The sequence below is a fragment of the Bison bison genome, unplaced genomic scaffold (assembly GCF_000754665.1).
Source record: "Bison bison bison isolate TAMUID 2011002044 unplaced genomic scaffold, Bison_UMD1.0 scf7180017864068, whole genome shotgun sequence".
Lineage (NCBI taxonomy): Eukaryota > Metazoa > Chordata > Mammalia > Artiodactyla > Bovidae > Bison > Bison bison.
Window position 1 is genome coordinate 8,208,413 of NW_011494640.1, and position 21,123 is coordinate 8,229,535.

General features: G+C 40.8%; 2 protein-coding genes across 2 annotated transcripts in view; one reads left to right on the plus strand and one right to left on the minus strand.

Annotated features, from left to right (window-relative positions):
* The window catches only part of COL4A3 (collagen, type IV, alpha 3 (Goodpasture antigen)), a 161,406-nt gene extending 140,973 nt beyond the window's left edge, over positions 1–20,433 (minus strand). Inside the window, exon 1 of the mRNA XM_010837048.1 lies at positions 20,228–20,433. Within this exon, the coding sequence (XP_010835350.1) occupies positions 20,228–20,314 (87 nt within the window). The 5' untranslated portion in view covers positions 20,315–20,433. The remainder of the gene's footprint in view (positions 1–20,227) is intronic.
* An 86-nt stretch (positions 20,434–20,519) lies between these two features.
* The window catches only part of COL4A4 (collagen, type IV, alpha 4), a 150,975-nt gene continuing 150,371 nt past the window's right edge, over positions 20,520–21,123 (plus strand). Inside the window, exon 1 of the mRNA XM_010837105.1 lies at positions 20,520–20,691. The gene's annotated coding sequence lies outside the window, so the exon portion shown is untranslated. The remainder of the gene's footprint in view (positions 20,692–21,123) is intronic.

Here is a 21,123-nt window from a genome sequence, read left to right on the forward strand (position 1 = left end):
CTCCTTGCAATCCAAGGGACTCTCAAGAGTCTTCTCCAACACCACAGGTCAAAAGCATCAATTCTTCAGTGCTCAGCTTTCTTTATGGTCCAACTCTCACATCCATAAATGACTACTGGAAAAACCACAGCTTTGACTAGATGGACCTTTGTCAGCAAAGTAATGTCTCTGCTTTTTAATATGTTGTCTAGGTTGGTCAAAACTTTTCTTCCAAGGAGCAAGCGTCTTTTAATTTCATGGCTGCAGTCAGCATCTCCAGTGATTTTGGAGACCAAGAAAATAAAATCTGTCACTGTTTCCATTGTTTCTCCATCTATTTGCCATGGAGTGATGGCACTGGAAGCCATGATCTTAGTTTTCTGAACGTTGAGTTTTAAGCCAGCTTTTTCACTCTCCTCTTTTATTTTCATTAAAAGGCCCTTTAGTTCCTTTTCACTTTCTGCCATAAGGGTGGTGTCATCTGCATATCTGAGGTTATTGATATTTCTCCCGGCAATCTTGATTCCAGCTTGTGCTTCATCGAGCCCAGCATTTCGCATGATGTACTCTGCATATAAGTTAATAAGCAGGGTGACACAGTCTTGACGTACTCCTTTCCCAATTTGGAACCAGTCTGTTGTTCCATGTTCGGTTCTAACTGTTGTTTCTTGACCTGCATACAGATTTCTCAGGAGGTGGGTAAGGTGGTCTTGTATTCCCATCTCTTGAAGAATTTTCCAGTTTGTTTTGATCCACACAGTCAAAGGCTTTGGTATAGTCAATAAAGCAGAAGTAGATGTTTCTCTGGAACTCTCTTGCTTTTTCAATGATCCAACAGATGTTGGCAATTTGATCCAATGAATGTTTGGCAATATTGTAAAGAGCAATATTGCATAGGGACCTGGGATATTAGGTCCATGAATCAGGGTAAATTCAGGTCAGTTCAGTCGCTCAGTCGTGTCCAACTCTTTGCGACCCCATGAATCACAGCACGCCAGGCCTCCCTGTCCATCACCAACTCCTGGAGTTCACTGAGACTCACGTCCATCAAGTCAGCGATGTCATCCAGCCATCTCATCCTCTGTCATCCCCTTCTCCTCCTGCCCCCAATCCCTCCCAGCATCAGAGTCTTTTCCAATGAGGCAACTCTTCGCATGAGGTGGCCAAAGTACTGGAGTTTCAGTTTTAGCATCATTCCTTCCAAAGAAATCCCAAGGCTGAAATTAGACATGGTCAAATAAGAGATGGCAAGAGTGAACATCGACATTTTAGGAATCAGTGACCTAAATTGGACTGGAATGGGTGAATTTAATTCAGATGACCATTATATCTACTACTGTAGGCAGGAATCCCTTAGAAGAAATGGAGTAGCCCTCATAGTCAATAAAAGAGCCCAAAACAAAGTACTTGGGTGCAATCTCAAAAATAACAGAATGATCTCTGTTCCTTTCCAAGGCATTTGTGTTAACTTGTTTAAAGAAAAGTTCTTGAATCCTTTGTGTGATGATTCAAGAGGGGTCTGTCTGATCCTGTGTTTCAGTAGGTGCAGGTCAGAATTTCCAACATTTTCCTCCTTTACAAAATTGTGAGTTTTTTGGGCCTTTTCATTATATCAATCCTGTTTTTATGTACATTATTATTTGCATATGAGATTATAATACAGTCACTATATAATTTACTCTTGTGTTTATAATGCACTAGAATGCTTATCAAGTTACTGCTCAATTTGACATAAGGAAATCAATTTAGTTCTAATTTAGATGCATGGTTTTAGCCAGATTGGCCTTCAGGAAACCTAAAATAAAAATAATTTTAAAAAATGCAGTAGATTGTAAGCTCAAATGTCACCTGCTGGGAGCTCATACAAATGCATGAGAGAAGCATGAGGAGATAGGGTAGGTAGAGTGCAATTGAGAGGGAAAAAAATTCACTGATTGAAATCAAGGCACATTGGGAAACAGCACCTTCTGTCCAAATGCTTGGAATGATCTAAAACCAATGGGATGTTCTATGGTAAGGGATAATGCAGATCTTTGAGTCAACCTCATTCTAGATTTACAGCTGAAGACAAGGGTGCAGGGCTCTAAGAAATGGTGGAGTGGCTGAGGAGAGAATTTTTAAGTCTATCTAACACTAGGCTAACTCCAGGCCTTTAACAAGGGGAATAACTGCTAAACACCATATTTAATTTGTTGTGTATCTCATCCTCAGACCTGGAGAAGGCAATGGCACCCCACTCCAGTACTCTTGCCTGGAAAATCCTATGGACGGAGGAGCCTGGTAGGCTGCAGTCCATGGGGTTGCTAAGAGTCGAATATGACTGAGCGACTTCACTTCAACTTTTCACTTTTCACTTTCATGCATTGGAGAAGGAACTGGCAACCCACTCCAGTGTTCTTGCCTGGAGACTCCCAGGGACGGGGGAGCCTGGTGGGCTGCCGTCTATGGGGTTGTACAGAGTCGGACATGACTGAGGTGACTTAGCAGCAGCAGCAGCATCCTCAGATCTTAGTTCTAAGAAAATCTTGACTGTATTCAACATATCCACTTTAGGGGCAGAACTGAGGTCACTAGAAATTGATGGGGGATGGGTAGATCACTGCAGATATGATGGGAAAATTTGCTACTTTGGAGAAATTTTAAAAATTTATATCTTCTGCCTATATCATATACCAAGTCATATTTTGGTTTAAGTTAAAAAATAAAATAGAATTTATATCAAAATGCTAGCTCTAGTTATATTTACATAATAAGATTTGGCATAATTGTGTTTTCTTCTTGCTTAGTACTTAAATTATGTCTATTACTGGATGAGTAGAACTTGTGGTAGAAAGAAAGAAAAGAGCATGCCAATTGATCGAAATAATTCTGTGAGCTTATTATAAAAAATTATAAGCAGGCAAGAATTCTTCATAGTTTTGTTTATAATATCAAAATTTTAGGTTAAATTATGGTATATAAACACGATGACAGGGGAGCCTGGCATGGTGCAGTCTATGGAGTCACAAAGGGTTGGACACAACTTAGCGACTGAAAAAAAATGACAACAAACACCATGAAATGTATGCATTCACTTTTAAAGATGGTTAATGATCTGAGAAAATATTAACAATGTGATGCAACATCAAAAAAGTGGGATACAAAATGCATATGATGTATGGCCTTATTTTTATATAAATATACCAAATTATTAACACTGGCTGCCCCTAGGTTCTTATACTAGGAGTACTTTTTTTTTTTTTTTGCTTTATCTTTATATTTATATATCTCAAATGTTCACAAATAGGCATATATTACTTTTATTGTTAGGGGAAAAGAATCAACACAGAAAAAATATTTTGCCAGGTCTGATAATGAGTTCTAGCAACTTCAGCATGAAACTCCTCAAGGATCAATCCTCTGTTGGAAGGCACTCCAAGAGTTTCCTTAGCTCAATGCATTGCACCTCAGATGATCTGTGAATGGGCACAAAATGAATTTACACTTTCTACGCAGTTGTAGCGGATTACATATTAACAGAATTTGAGGGAGGGAGTGTGCCAAAGCTGGCTACATGGCTTGTCTTTTAAATACAGGCCAAAGAGCCTATATCTTAAAGATTAGAAAGAACAGATTATTAGTATTAAATGTTATCCAGGACTATCTCTAGACTTAACAGGTACTTTAGTTGCGGTGTTTGGAAAGTCACCATCAAAGCCATGAAATCACTGGCTGAGTTTTAGCATCAGTATTTGCATGGGATAGTATAAAGTCAATAAACTGTTCATTTTTTGATGGGGACAGTGCTACGGGAGGATGCCATTTCTGCTGAGGTATCCAAACTATGTTATTAGAAAATACCAGCAGCAAAGAATGCACTGAATAATAGTTTTGAAAACAAGGCACTCCTTAATACATTCCAGGAAGTAGATACTAGGTCACAAAATAATAGGAGAATTAAACGAGTATAAGAAATGTATTTGGACTACAGCTTTCTTGATATTGAAACTCATTCCTGTCTCAATACTATTTGGCATTTGTAGCAAGATAACTGTGTGCAAAATGTGTTCAACTGTATTATTTCTGGAAATACGAGAGAGAGGTTTTATGACCACATTTTTATGATTGAGGAAATGAAGAATCTTAGAATCCAAGTGACTTGCCCCGGACTGTCACAACAGTGCTGGCAGAGTGCAGGGCTCTGACTGCGGCTCAGCGTGGCCTCTCTCGGCTGGCAGGGAGCCTCAGATGTCCTTGCCTGCAAGACTGCCCTCCTAGGGTCTGGAGATGCTGCTTGTTCTGGTCACATGCACTCTGAATGCTTCATCTCCAAGAGGTCTGAGCAGGTCTCAGTGAGCAGGCACTCTGACTAGTGCTGTGGGCATAGCCCCAGGCCCATGCGGTACTGGATAAATCAACCCCTTGGCTTTTTCCAGCCTTATCTGCGGCAATCAGAGAGTGCTGGCATCTTCAGGGGCACATGGTCTGGCCTCCAATCAGCAGGAATCTTATCTCATGAGACTTCAGATACAGTATTGTTCTTAAGTTTTTATCACTTTTTGGAAGGGACTGTGGAATCTGCTTTTGCCTAAGAGAGCAAATGAAGGAGAATCCAGTCCATGTGTATAAACCTTGAGGACATTGCTGCCAAACGCTGAAGAGCTCCAGCTGAGGCAGAGGCTGAAGAAGGTGAAAATACCACCTGGTAACTCCACGTGGTTATATAACTATACTCATTCCACCTCTTTTTTTGGTACTCTACTTTGAGGATAAGCTATGTTTTTAAGTCACTGAAATCTTACTACTTTCTGGCTCCACTGCCATCACATATTTGGTTAATACACAGCCTACACGTTCAATGTTCCGTACATTTACGACTCTCTCTTCTTTCTCAGTTCCGCTCTGATTTCACTTTTGCATATTTGCCCGGTGACAGTATGTATAATTTCATTGCTATTGTCTGCATACTTATCAAAACCCTGCAGTTGGTGGCATATTCCATAAATGGAGGACGGGCCATGCTGGTTGCATCTTTGCATTATCTAATTCTGATTAGCTGAATTGATGAATGAAGCACTCAATATTTCATTTGAACCACAAATAGCAAATGTTGGTAGGGATGTAGAGAAAAGGGAACTCTTGTACACTGTTGGTGGGATGTAAATTGGAGTAGCCACTATGGAAAATAGTATGGCGGCTCCTCAAAAAACTAAAAAATATTGATAGAACTACCATGTGTGCATCCATGCTAAGGCGCTTCAGTTGTGTCTGACTCTGAAACCCTACGGACTGTAGCCTGCCAGGCTCCTCTGTCCATGGGATTCACCGGGCAAGAATACTAGAGTGGGCAGCCAACCTCCAGGGGGTCTTCCCAGCCCAGGGATTGAACCCAAGTCTCTTACGTCTCCTGCATTGGCAGGCACGTTATTTACCACTCGTGTCACCTGAGAAGCCTGGTAGATCCACCCTAAGACTCAGTAATTTCACTCCTGGGTATATAGCTGAAGAAAATAAAAACATTAATTTGAAAAGATATATGCATCCCAATGTTCACAGCAGCATTATTTACAGCAACCAAGATATGGAAAAAATCTAAATGTCCATCAAGGGATGAATGAAGAAGATGTGATATATACACAATGGAATAGTGCACGCATGTGTGTGTGTGTGTGTGTGCACTAAGTCACTTCAGTTATGTCTGACTCTTTGCAACCTGGTGGGTTACCATGCCCTCTTCCAGGGGATCATCCCCATCCATGGATCAAATCTGCATTGTAGATAGATTTTTTACCCCTGAGCCACCGGGGAAGCCCCCATGGAATACTACTCAGTCATAAAAAAGAATGAAATTTTGCCATTTGCAGCAACAATATGGATGGGCCTGGAGGGTATTATGCTTCGTGAAATAAGTCAGACAGAGAAAGATAAAATACTGTATGCTATGACTTATGTCTGGAATCTAAAAAATAAAACAAAGAGTGAATATAATTAAAAATAAACAGATTCACAGATATAGAGAATGAATTAGTGGTACCAGTGTGGAGAGGGCAGGAGAGAAGGGCATGTTAGGGGGAGGAGATTGAGACGTACAAACTACTATATATAAAATAAAATAAATAAGCCACAAGGATATATTGTAAGGGAATACAGCTAATATGTTATAATATCTATAAATGGAGTATAATCTTTAAAAATATTTCATCTGAAAAATAGTGTTTTATTTTTATTCTTATGCCAAAGGATTAAAAGGTATGTTCATTCTTTTTTTTCAAATAGGCAGGCTTGTTTTATTTTTTTATTTATTTTTAATTGGAGGATAATTGCTTTACAATATTGTGCTGGTTTCCACCATACATGAGCATGAGTCAGCCTGTTAATTCTTTATTGACCTTTTTGTTTTAGTGTTTAATAAAATATACATTCAATTCTACAAACATTCATTGAGGATCAGTAACACCAAATATGATGTCAAGAGCTGGAATCCAAAGATAGGTAAGACATAATGTCTGTCCTCAAGGAGTCCAGAAGGGGAAGCGACATGGAAATTAGTTAAATTCTTTCTACCTTCTGGCTTACTTCACTCTGTATAATAGGCTCCAGTTTCATCCACCTCGGTACATATACACAATGGAGTATTACTCAGCTATTAAAAAGAAAACATTTGAATCAGTTCTAACTGAAGCATTTAAAAATCAATTTTATCTCAAACAGTATTTAGTTATCTAAATAATGGATGAAGTGGCATCTGATACTCTTTCCATTATCTGTGATGTTTCTGGTAGGAAAGAGCCCTATTGAAGAGCCCTAACTCCCAGTTCTAAATCCACTCCCTCCACTAACTTGGTGAACACTCTTGGATCAGATCCTCACCTGTAAATCAGGAATGATATCACCTTGCCATCTAGCTCTCAGAAAAGCACAAAGTCAGACATCTAATAAGAAAGTATATACACACAAAATCATTTAAAGTGTAATTTTAATGAATGTTTATCTTCAAGGAGTTCCACTGTAGTAGTATTTCTAAACAATTGGAAATAACCAAAATATTCAGTAGAAGGGCATTAGTTAAATAAGTTATAGTACCACCTCTAATGAAGCATTCTGTAGATATTTAAAAATAATATTTGGAAAAATTAATGACTCAGAAAATTTTTTTCAGTCTATTCTTAGGTGGAAAAAAAGCAGAATAAAAGTCGGGAAGGAAACTGACCAGAAGTTAACAGCAATTGTCTATGGGTAATATCATCATGGATAATTTTTATGTTTATAATTCATTTTGTACTTTTAAACATTTTACAAAGTTTGTACAACACATACAAACTTTTATTTTTAAAACCAGCATGTAAACTCTTCAGTCTTCCCAATTTCATACATAAATAAACAGCATAAAATTATCCTATCATCTGGTTAAGCAATGAAGTGAATATTAGCCTTGTTGCTTCTGCTCAGACATACTTCGTCATTTGACTCAAAAGGATAATATTGTAAATTTCTCAGCTTTCCACTTGTTGAACCTTTGTTTGAAAAGTTCATACAACAACAAAATATCTCGGTGGGAAAATAAATCCAATGACCTGACTGTTTTGTCTACATAATGACAAACCTCCCAAGGTTTCTAAATACACTTGAACTTATTTTTAAACATTGGGATCACTTCTCTAAGAATTCAATTCGGAGAGACAATCTAATTAACAAACATCAGTCTTAAAGATTAAAAATGGAAAATTCCTAACTTACCCAAAAACTACTGTCAGAAAAAGAAAAGATTCTTATATGGTTACATTTTTAAATAGTTCTGAAAATTATACTTTTGGAGGCCATTATCTTTCTATAACAATCAACATCAAAATTCTGAGACTATAAAATATTCTTTAAATATATTTGTGTGTATATTTACATGTATACACACATACATATATAATACCCTATCAAGATATATGGAGATGTTTTTCTTTTAAAGTTTGTTGTATCTTGTTAAAAATTTTTTTATCGGAGTATAGTTCCTTTACAATGCTGTGTTAGAATCTACTATGCAGCAAAGTGAATCAGCTATACGTGTACATATAGCCCATCTTTTATGGACTTCCTTCAAAGGAAATATTTTTTGATAGTCTGATCTTGTGTGTACAGAGCAGTACACCATGGACTAGATTTTTTTTTTCATGAACTGGATTTTTAACCTTCCTCTGTTTGTACATAAATAATTATCAAATTAACCTCACTGAATCAATTAAGACAGACTGCACACCTGCTCTACTGGTCTAGACTGGTTCTCTTCCCTTCCTTTCTTTCTGATTTCCAAGACATCAGAATCCAAAGAGAAAGCACCAGCAAGACTTGATTCCTGCGTGGTTACTTCTTCACATAGGCTGGGTTCCCAGGGAGAGAGCAGTCAACCTTCCCTGGGGATCAGCCACATGGATCTTTAAAATTGGGATCATGTTACTGTCCTTCTGAAATACTCCAGGGCCAATCACTGTTTGAAGGACCCTCCAGTGTCCTTATCAAGCCAATGCAGTTCTCGGACAATAATATACCCAGGAATCCTCTAAATACATTAACTGCAGAATCCAGCTGGGGAGGCCTGAGTGGAGCCTGACATGACATTCTGTCTCCCAGGCCTGCACCCAAGAGAGCTTGGTGCTACTGAGTTTGGAGTGAGGAGGTCTCCAGTCCTTAAGTGGATTTCATCCTTCCCCGGTTTAGAGCCTTCCCTGGCCTGGGCCTACATCACCTGGGACAAGATCTCTTTGGCTCAGCTTCACCTCTTCATAGCCACATGGGGCAAACCCAGACCCATTCCTTTGAGGCTGAGAAGAGACAGTTAGCAAAAGAAGGTTTTCATCACACCACTTTATATGTGGGCCCATTACCAAGCTGTGCTGTGAATTTGTTACTCATCCATTACTAATGTGACAACTATCTTGTGAATAACATAAACACAGCATCATACCTTTTTTTGTTAAAATACTTATTTGTTAAGTGCAGACCTTAAAATCATACCACAATCAGCTACATACAGGTCTGTGGACTTATCCTACCCTGTTTAGTGAGCAGCTTTCCATCCTTATTAGCAGGACCACCATGAGTCATCCTTCTCTGGGGTCCCCTGCCTCCCTGTTCCCCATCCTTCCTTCCACTTCTAACAAAACACTCAGCATATTCCTTCAGGGCCATGTGTTCCCTTGGTGGTGAGTAAATAAACTCAGCTCTTTTCTTCCCTCCTTCCTTTTAAAAAAAAGTTCTGTTGGTCTTAGTTTTATGCTTTGACAACTCAGGAGCCAAAAGACTGAAAGTGTCTTGCCTCCCTCCACGGTCTAGAAGTCCTGGACCATATTTCTCAGTTCTTCCCAAGGCTATCTCCGTGCTGGTTTCTTAGGCCTTATCCTGTATGCTGCTTTCTAAGAAAGGTGGGCCAAGATAGAACTTCTTCTCCATCACCACATCCCATTCTCTTCCAGCAGGTACCAAAATCCATAGGTGCACAGTTGTTTACTGAGCTTCTGTCTCTCTCTTCTGCTCCACTAGAATCTCAAATCCATCATGGTTAGGGATTCAGGCTGTTTGATTTATCCCCAACACCTTGCCATGTGCCCATGTCTCTGTCCTGTTCTCTTTCCTGCTTTTATTAAAGATAATAAAATAACTGTGGCTAGAATATAAAAGCTAGGTACTACTTTGTATCAAGTACTGTATTGAGCACTAATGATAGTAGCATCATTTTCAGGTAAGAAAACTAGAGACCTTTTTGGGTTTTCAGGCTAACAGTAACCTTGTTACCTGGCTGAACTTTAGTGATAATTTAGTCTATAGTTTGCCTTCCCAGGTAGCTCAGTGGTAAAGAACTCGCCTGCCAATGCAAATGCAGGAGACATGGGTTCAGTCCCTGGGTCAGAAGGATCTCCTGGAGGAGGAAATGGCAAACCACTCCAGTATTCTTGCCTTGATAATCTCATGGACAGAGGAACCTGGTGGGCTACATTTTATTGAGGTTGCAAAGAGTCAGACAGGACTGAGCACACAGTCTATAGTTTAAGATGAAAGGTAAGCTATAACATGTTGGTTTTCAATACATTCATAATTTTCTCCATTTCTTTTGCCATGTGTTTGCTGTTTCTGTGATGTGTCTTCAATTATTTTTGTGTGTATAACTTACTCATATTTTGATAATGGAGCAATATAATTGCAATATAATTAAACTTGTACAAATGGTAATCTGCATAGTTTTAAACATTGTAGCCAAGGCCAACTATCTTACTTTTCTGGAGAAAAAATTTGCATGGGTATTTAGACACAACCCATGCTGATTTACTGCCTTTAATTGATGTTTATTATTTGGCCACATGTTTATTTCTTATGGCAAATAATCAAAGCAAATGTGTTCTATCCAGAGATAAATGCTTATGGACTATAACCCCTTCTCATATCTGGATGTAATTTACCTAGATTTCTGCTATCTAGAATGATGGCCACACATGGCTATAGACACCTGAAATTAGTTAGTTGAACTGCAAGGTTCTAGAAGTGCAAAACAGCAGATTTTGAAAACTTAATACAAAAAGAAGATACATATCTCTCAATGTTTATAATAGTGATTACATGTTGTGATGATATTGTTATGGATATATTAGAATAAATAAAATAGATCAAAATAAATTTCATCTGTTTCTTTTTTAATGTAGCTACTGGAAATTTTTAAATTATATATATATGACTCCTAGTTATGGCTCCACTCCTAGGATGGCGTGAACATAGACATTTATTTATCCAACTTACAAAAGCAATGAAAATGAAAAAAGCTTATATTACATATAAAGCTGATATAATTTAATTCAATTTTGGATAAGAAAACATACTTGAAGCCAGAAGTCTTAATTGAGGGTTACCGGAAGAACCCCAGGAGAAATGAGAACATGCATGGGTGGGTGTTTAGAGAAGACAAGAGCCAGTGATTAGATCTTGTGAGATGATGTAGAACTTGAAGTAAGATGCTTTCTTATCAGACTGTTAGAGATGAAGACAGCTCAGAGAGGTTAAGCTCCAGGCCATGGTAGTAGAGCTAATATAGAACTTGTCTATCCTGTTAAGTTGATATAATTTTGGTTTCCTTATTTTCTTAAACTGAAAACAGAGGTGAAATAAATGACCTATGGTGAAAATCTGTTATGATTACAAAGTTTAGGCTGAGGCTGGATATAAACTTTGTAGAACAAAGTTTTTTTTTACTGATCTTGAAAAATCTATGACTGGTGGATGGCTGCTTTTTACACTAGATCTTAGCCAAAAGGCTGAGAAGCAATGGATGGCTGCTTTTTGACTGAAGGTCAAACATGTGTGTGGTTAACTGCACAAGGCTGAAGGACCAGAGGATGTGTGTAGACCAGACAGCCCCGCTGTCAGGCGCAAACACATATAGGTTTGGGGGTCTTAATCAATTGCAGTATTTAACAAAGTTAACCTTAGGTACAGGTAACACTGGGCAGTTATTACTGTGTTCTGGGTAACACGGTAACAGTGATAAGGGAAATACAATGACAGATTGCATTTAATTCAGACTATTTCCCTAGACTATGTTTGGATACCAACCAAGGACTGTAACCCCACAGAAACACTCAAGGAGCAAGACCCTTAGTCTGTTCAGAGAGACGAAGCTGGTGGCTTTGCTGTGTGGCCTTGACCTTGCCCTGGTCATCAAATGTAAGTCTAGGCCGGAGCTCATCCTGGTGCTCTGGGACAACGAAGATGGGTGGGATGGGGGTGGTTAAGTGGGAGGGAGGTTCAAGCTGCTGCTGCTGCTAAGTCACTTCAGTCATTTCCGACTCTGTGCGACCCCGTAGACGGCAGCCCACCAGGCTCCCCCATCCCTGGGATTCTCCAGGCAAGAATACTGGAGTGGGTTGCCATTTCCTCCTCCAATGCATGAAAGTGGAAAGTGAAAGTGAAGTTGCTCAGTCGTGTCCGACTCTTAGCGACTCCATGGACTGCAGCCCACCAGGCTCCTCAGTCCATGGGATTTTCCAGGCAAGAGTACTGGAGTGGGATGCCAGTGCCTTCTCTGGGGAGGTTCAAGAAGGATACATATATGTATATCTATGACCGATTCATGTTGATGTATGGCAGAAACCAACACATTGTAAAGCAATTATCCTGTAATTAAAAATAAATAAATTTTAAAAACACTTTAAAAAATGTAAGAATAGCATGTTTGGAGGAAGTGGGCAGTAGGAGAGGTCTTGAGGAGGGTGACCTTGAGGACAGGAATGGAAACGTGCTTGGGTGCCCATCCCCCTCCCCCCAAACCATTACTGTTATTGCATTAGTCTGTCTAAGTGGGGAAAATCCCCCTGGGAGCCTTAGAACTACTCTGCTCTTTTTTTTCTCCCAAGGCAGGACAGCTCCAGTGTGGGAGTGATGAGTGGGTGAGGGTGCAAGCTGTGATGACAGAGGAGGCTTATTTCCCCCAAATCTCTCATTTCTAGAGTCTCCCCATGAGTGAGAGTCAGTCAACAGACTGAAGAAATAAGATGCACTACCAAATCTTGAAATCATACAAAAAGAATCAGAAAGATAATACAAATAAGTGCAAAATGACTAAAGGTATAAAAAGGAGGAAAAAATCCCTACAAAAAAGACCGAAAAATAACCCCAACAAATCAGAAAACCCTAGACAGACTTAGAGTCCAAAAGAACATCTAGAAATAAGAATAGTCATTTAAAGTAACATTTAGGGAATAAAAATAATCACATTTCACATTTACTGGATGATTACTATGTGACAGGCATGGTAGAGTGTGTGTTGTATGTGTTAAATCATTTAATCCTCATACAATCCTGAGGTAGATCTCTTACTTTCATTTTAAGATGAGGAAACTAAGGCAGAAAGTTTTAAAAAACTGGGAATTAATAGGTTTGGGGTTATAACCCTTGTTGAATAGTTCCGAGTTCTTTTTCATTATGGAAAATTACAGTAGATTGAAAATCTCCTGGACATTACAAACAGTAGCAGAGAGAATTAAACATTGAAAGATGGATGGGAGCACGTCATTAGATACAGCAGGTTGGGAAACAGAAGTCCAGTATGTTAGCAATAGTAATGATTGTGATGACAGTAATAATGAGAGTGAACAGTTACTGAGCCCTTGATGGACACCAGAGAGACTGTCTTGAGCATTTAAGTTGTTGACAACTTTCGGTGATGAGGGATATGGAAATGCAACAGGGACACCTTTTTCAAGGTCACAGTCACTGTGTATAGGGACTTGAACTGAGGTGGGTCATGACCCACCGGGCTCCTCTGTCCATGGAATTCTCCAGGCAAGAATACTGCAGTGGGTTGCTGTTCTCTCCTCCAGGGGATCTTTCCAACCCAAGAATCAAACCCGCATCTCTTATGCCTCCTCATTGGCAAGCAGTTCTTGACCACTAGCACCGCCTGGGAAGCCCATAAGAAAGGCAGCTACTGTGATTTCTTGGGTTTACTCTCCTTTGCTGCTGCTGCTGAGTCGCTTCAATCGTGTCCGACTCTGCGATCCCATAGATGGGATTCCCAGGCTCCCCCGTCCCTGGGATTCTCCAGGCAAGAACACTGGAGTGGGTTGCCATTTCCTTCTCCAATGCAAAAAAGTGAAAACTGAAAGTGAGTAAAAGTTATTATAAAGAAGCCTTAGGTTTTCCTAGTAGTTTTACTGGGGCCTATCAAGATTGCTGGGAGAATATCAATAACCTCAGATATGCAGATGATACCACCCTTATGGCAGAAAGTGAAGAGGAACTCAAAAGCCTCTTGATGAAAGTGAAAGTGGAGAGTGAAAAAGTTGGCTTAAAGCTCAACATTCAGAAAACGAAGATCATGGCATCCGATCCTACCACTTCATGGGAAATAGATGGGGAAATAGTGGAAACAGTGTCAGACTTTATTTTTCTGGGCTCCAAAATCACTACAGATGGTGACTGCAGCCATGAAATTAAAAGACGCTTATTCCTTGGAAGGAAAGTTATGACCAACCTAGATAGCATATTCAAAAGCAGAGACATTACTTTGCCAACAAAGGTCCGTCTAGTCAAGGCTATGGTTTTTCCTGTGGTCCTGTATGGATGTGAGAGTTGGACTGTGAAGAAGGCTGAGCGCCGAAGAATTGATGCTTTTGAACTGTGGTGTTGGAGAAGACTCTTGAGAGTCCCTTGGACTGCAAGGAGATCCAACCAGTCCATTCTGAAGGAGATCAGCCCTGGGATTTCTTTGGAAGGAATGATGCTAAAGCTGAAACTCCAGTACTTTGGCCACCTCATGAGAAGAGTTGACTCATTGGAAAAGACTCTGATGCTGGGAGGGATTGGGGGCAAGAGGAGAAGGGGACGACAGAGGATGAGATGGCTGGATGGCATCACTGACTCGATGGACGTGAGTCTGTGTGAACTCCGGGAGTTGGTGATGGATAGGGAGGCCTGGCGTGCTGTGATTCATGGGGTCGCAAAGAGTCGGACACAACTGAGCGACTGATCTGATGAGAATTATCCAGGTTTCATTTAAACCCAGAAGTGACATCCAGCTTAGGGTTTTCTGATCAATATTCTACCTGCACAGGTTTATACTGAAGATATTGTCGAGGTTTCTGGAAGCTTGTTACTAGGAAAGGACCTGAGCTAGCCTTCATTTGTAGTGTATACAATCATGTGGTTTAAATTATAAATATCTGTTATAAATGATAAATATCTTTCTTCCAGAAAAAAAGAAAAGCTCAGTATGTTACAATTTGGTCTGGTACAACTGATGAGGGGGTCTCCTGGAGAGTCTGTGAGAACCTCTGCAGTTCAAGACCCTTCTTCTGTGGGGAAAAGAGAATAGTTTATCCAATGGTTCCCACCTTCCACTGGTCAGAACTTTGCCTTACAGGTGTTAGTGGCCTGCACTTTTGGGGTGCAACAGGAAGCCATGGGGGAGTCTCAAGGCACATAAGGCCGTGCCTGTGTGAAGCCCATGGCCAAACTGGCCTCTCAGGGAGGAAGCGCCAGGAGAAGCTCAGTCACACAGGAAAGATATCTAACATAAGAAGTCAGGAGAACTGGAGGAAAAATGAGAAGGCTGAGCTTGGCTCCTGAAAATGCCAAGAGTAGAGAGCGGGGATGAGAAATATAAAAAATAAACGTCTGACAGAGGAGAAATATCGTATGGCATCCCTTATATGTGGAATCCAAAAAGATATGATACAAATGAACTTACAGAACAGAAGAGATTCACAGACTCAGAGAATGAACTTACAGTTGCCAAGGGAAAGGAACATTTCGGGCGTTTGGAATGGACATGCACACACTGCTATATTGAAATGGATACCCAACAAGCACCTACTGTGCAGCACAGGGAACTCTGCTCAGTGTTAGATGGCAGCCTGGATAAGAGGGGAGCTTGGGGGGAGAACGGATACATGTGTATGTACGGCTGAGTTCCTTTGCCGTTCACCTGAAACTATCACAATATTAATCAACTGTACCCAAAAACAAAACAAAAAGTAAAAAAAATAAATTAATTAAAAACATTAAAAAAATCTGAGAATGTTCAAGATAATGGAAAATATATAATCTCAGGTTAAATACAGGATATACAAAAAAAATCCCATGTATGCACACATGTCACAATTTCAATAACACAATAAAAAATCTTGATCTAGTGACAAGAAATACAGAAAAAATTGAAGTCAGAATATCATCTCTACCACAATTCAATAAAAAAACCAGAAAATTTTCCTATGTTTCAAAATTAAGAAATAAACATTTAAATAACCCATAAGACAAAGAAAAAATTGGAAAAGATTTTGAACTTAATGATATTAAAGTAGTTTTTATCAAAACTTGTATGATGCAGCTGAAACAGTGTTTAGGGGAAGCTTTTTAGCCTTAAATGCATTTGGACTATTCAAAGTTGCTCGATCAAAGTCCAAATATAAAATTCAACTACTTTTTAAATAAATTTATATTAATTAGACTATAAATTTTTAAAAGAATATATGATTTATAATAACACTAAGAATGTCAAATACTTGGAAATTAGAAAAACCCAGAAAACTCTAAAACATTGTGAGAAATTAAAGCCCTGAATTAACAGACTCATGTAAGAATTCAAGCAGATCAAATATTAATGAGTGCTTGGTTCACATGTTTGCAGATGTAACATAGCAAAACAGTGAGGAAAAGGATGAACTTTTTAATAAATAATATTGGGACAATTCTTTTTCTATATGGAGAAAGATAAGATTATAATCCCAGAAATAGAAAACAATTCAAAGATTGAGTCTTAAATGCAAAAGAATTAAACTATAATTTTTTTAACATAGGAGAACATTTTTATAATCTCGGGGAAGGAAAAGATCTCAACAAGATGCAAAACACAAAATCAATGAAATCAAGGAAAACATGGATAAGTTTGAGATTATAGTGAAAAGAAAAATTATACGTTAAGGCACCAATAACTAAATGAAAAGGTAAGCCAAAACCTGGAATGAAGTATTTTCTGCACATTTAAATAGCAGAATTAATTCAGCATCCAAATATAAACAACTTCTAATTAATTAGTAACAAAAAGACAAAGGTCACAAAAGATAAATAGGCAAAGACCTATTTATGCAATTCACTCAGAGAGAATTATAGACTGTCAATCAAAAAATGCTAAGGTTCCTAAACTCACTAGTCAAAACAACATCCGATTTCACATCCATTAACATCTCAGTACATCAAGTTTTGCTGAGGATATAGGAAGACAGATATTCTGGCAAGTTGTTGGAGTCGATTTGACAATCCCTAACACAATTTAAAATATGTTTTCTCTGATAACCCTCTTTGAATTCCTCCTAGCAATTCACCATCTGGTTGTCACAATGGTACATATACAAAAGCTGTAAATTTCAATTCTGTAAGATGAGAGCAAAGAAACAAACTTACTGTTTGGGCAGATGGAAAAATAAATTGTATTTTATTTATGTAACTGGATACTATGTGGCAGCTATTACATATGTGGCAGCTATTACATTTATATGTATGTAAACAAATCACATCTCTATGTTTCAATGTGGATGAAATCCAGAAACATCCTGCTGACTGACACAAGCTCCAATAGGTATGTATCATGTGAAATCATTTATTACACTTGAAGGACCATACAACAATAGCATTTATTTTTTATGGTGACTGACACACACACACGCATCCATGGTGCATAAATATAAAACCATGCGTGGAAGAGGAGGCAAAAAATGAATGTAGGGCTTTTTGTATTTACTTATTCTTTTCCTGAAGGGAGAGATGTGAGAACGAACAGGTCTAAACTTAATACTTGCTTAATCTCAGAGATGGATAAACTGGAGTTTGTTACATGACTTTTCGTTTGTTTGAAATGTTTCTTAATTCAACTTAATTTTTGTTTTTAGATTTAAAAACCAAATCAGTTGAGAAGCACCCTCCCTAAACACAGCTGTTATTCAGCTCCTGATATTTGCTGGCCATATTCCTGCCCTGTCTGGAATTTTAAGGCAAAGAGAGGAAGGATAAAGTACGATATCTCAAACCATGACTCTCACCTTCCCCAGATAATCAGAGAAGGCGCTTTCTCTGTGCTTCTCCCAGACCAGCCGCTGGTGGCAGTGGCAGAGTGCCTCCCAGTTTCGAGTTGGGCCTGGGAACAGCTATAAAAACTGGGCATGTACTGAATAGTCAGGCCTGGAACTGGATGCCTTCAGCAATGCAGCAGCAGGATTTTACTCAGGGTTCTTCAGAACAAATTGTGTGGGTGGACAGTTCCACCCTGCCTGAATTCCAAATAGAGGGTGAACAGTGCTATTTCTTTGTTTTGAGAAATGCTAACATGAAATCACAGGAATTTTGAGCAAAATATGTCCGTAACTACGTAGCACAAAGATGATAAATAGGATGGCCCAGTGACTATACCTGGCTCTTAACTTACAGTTTGTTTCTTCTGTAAAGTTTTAATTTCTTTGCTAATATTTAGAATTTAAGAGATTTCTAACGGAAACTAGATTCCCAGCTTCTTTTCTGAAAAAGGTGGATTCTGGTATTGCTAATTCTAAATTCTAGAATGCCAAGAGTTAGTTGGCCCTAAAGAGTGCCCCCACTCCCCGCAAAGCCTCACTCAGTTAAACCTCACCTGCTGACCTCACAAAGGGTTTAAACTCCCTCATGTTATAGATGAAAAAGAGTGAGGCTCAGAGAGGTCAAGAGCTTCGCCCAACATCAGAGTTACCCTTGGGAGGGAGCCATGCTGGCACCATGCAAACCAGTTATCAGTTAATTTGCTGTGATTTCTTTTTTTTCTATGTGATGAGGGCACATTTCATGCTTTCTAATGACACTGTGTAACTCAGCAAAGTTTTAACAGAGGCTCACTTCAAATCATGATAAAAATAATACGAATGGATTCATTGTAACATCAGCAGTTAGCCTCCAAGATTTGGCCAAAAGTAAGACAGAAAATTTCTTATTTTAAGAAAATTTCTTACTAAAAAACAGTAAAGGAATATGACAGTATAATTGAAAATTGGTATAAGTAGAGGCGGTAGGATCACAGAGCATCTTTTTTCAGGCTGGTTTTTACTCAGTAATATTTCCCCTCTTTCTCCACCTGTCCCTAATCTCCCCTCTTCTTTGGACTCTAGAAGAATGTGCAAACCCAGCCCTTCTCATACACACATACAGATACTTCAGCTATTTTTTTTTCACTTGTATTTGTTTCTGGATTAATGCTGGCAGACATTCTATACTGACTTAGATTGAATTCTATCCATCATGTTCAGAAGTACTGAGCTACCTGGGTTGGTCATCCTTAGTCTAGGTAAAGCACATTTTTATTAGAACCAACTTCATGAAGAGATTACATGGATTACAATATCCTTTAGAGTATAAAACACTAAAGAGCCTAAATGTTCATTGATAGGGAAATGGCTCAGTTAAACTTGGCATATTCACACTGTGGTAAACTGCAACAATGCAAAAAGAAAAAGAGGTAGATCTGTCTTAAATACTGGCGTAGATAGACCTGTAGAAGGCAAAAGTATATATACAGCATAGGTATATGGTACCAGTTATGTTAAAAATACATACAAGACATATTGTTTGTGGGTCTATACATGCATATGCGCATGCACAGAAAAATATCTGAAAAGAAACCCAAAGTGGTGAGAGTGGACACCCTTCTTTAGACAGGGGTGGGGGAAGGTATGGAGATGATAAACAGGGTTTTAGCTTCACCTGCAATGTCATAAAGTTTAATTTGAAAAGAAAATGCTTGGATTACTTGTGGCTGTAGGTTGGAAGAATCTTTTCATGTAACACATACTTATGTGATGATTAATTTCCAATCACAATCTTAACCATGAAATTTGTAAAAAAAAAAAAAAAAATCTGATCATCCTGGGAAACGAAATTTATACTGCACTGTCATCCCAAATTAAGTTCTTAAAACTTACAAAAATAGAAGTCACAGAAAGCAGCTGAAAAGTTAAATTGCACTTACACCAGTTAAAATCGAGTAAGTCTACTCCAGGAGTCCTAACAGTTTTGAGGACAAAAAAATGTATCTTCTCAGATAACAAGAAATATGCAGGGGGATTTAAATGAATCCAGGATCTCTCACATTTCGAACAGAAATGACGGAGACAGATTGCTTGATTTATCCTAACATGAGTTCTGTACTAACTTTTCAGTGATGCATTTGCTTTTCTCAACAAAACTGATGGAACCCCGGAGGGCAAGTATTGATAAGGAGGAACAGGAGGGGTCAGAGTTCGGTGTGAGATGACATCTACCAAGTGGCAGGGCTGGAACTCCAGCTCTCTGTCCTCTCTGCCAGGCCATGCTGCCTGCTCTGATTCACCAGGGTGACCTCGCGTGTCTCTACATCCGGTGCTCTTAAGCGTTCATCCCTGGCGATTATCTATCCGCCCACATCTCTCTCTCTCTATCTGCCTGCATTTCTATCCATCTATTCATCCATCTATCTACCTGCTTCCCTCTCTCCCTCCCTCTGGAGGGCTAGCTCCCACCCCTGATCTCTAGGGAACCAGAAACAAGCCTCTCCCCCCTCGCCTCTTCCTCCAATCCCGCGCATTCCACCTGTCCCGGGGCATCCTCGCTTGCTCCAACCAGGGGTCTGCCTGGAGCCCACTGTCACCGCACCTACCAGCAGAGGTTCAAGGCCAGTGCTCCCCCCGGACGGGGCAGGCTGCCAGGGGAAGCGGCGCCCCCCGCCCCTCCCCCGGGTACTCACCTTGCCCTCCGTGGGCGCCGCCACCAGGAGCACCAGCAAGAGCGTCAACAGCAGCGCCGGTGGTCTCGGCGCGGTCCTCGGGCGCATGGTGGGCGACCGCTCAGAGCCACGGCGTGGTCCAGGGACCCGCAGGCTCTCGGGCCCCCGCGTCCCCGGCGCGGCGCGCTTTGGGAGCCCGGCAGTGAAGCTCGCCTGGCCAGCCCGCCCGGGGCGGGTTTTGTAGGGCTCAGCCTCCCCACCGAGGCTTCCAGGGAGGGAAGAAGTGGCTCAGGTCCCGCCCTCGTCCCCCCGCCCTCCCCTCCAACTCTCCAGGCGACGTCCCTCAGCCCGGGGCAGCGCGCGCGGGAGGCGAGAAAAGGCTGCGCGCCTGCGGGGCAGGTGGCCGCGGGGCCAGGGTAAGGGGTGCAGGAGGTGATGCGCCCAAGGTTCAGGAGTCGCGGCGCGGCAAAGGGGTGCGAGTCGGGGTAAGAGGTGGCGAGTCGGAGGTGGGGAACTGGGGGGTGTGCGATGGGGAGGTGGCCGAACAGGGTGGAGGGAGTGGCCAGCGGCCCTGCCTCAGATTAAGCGGCAGGCGCGCCGGGGGGGGCACTCGGGTGGCCCCGCTGGCTCCGGGCTTCCCGGCGGTGCCGTCTGGGCACTTGCCCCTTCTCAACACGCCTCCATCGGGCAGCTGCAGGACGCAGCGGCGGTGAGAGCGCTGTGAACGAGTAGCCGAGTGGCGCGTGGAATTGGGCGCGGCGGGAGGTGCGCGCTGCGCGGGCGGGCGCCGCGGCAGCTCCTCGGGGCTGCGGGTGTTCCCAGGAGGTAAGGAGACCACGACTGGGTCTGGGCGATCCCGGGCCCAGGGCCTGGGCCACCGGCCGGGGGCGCGGGCGGCGGAGGAAGAGTGCGCGGCA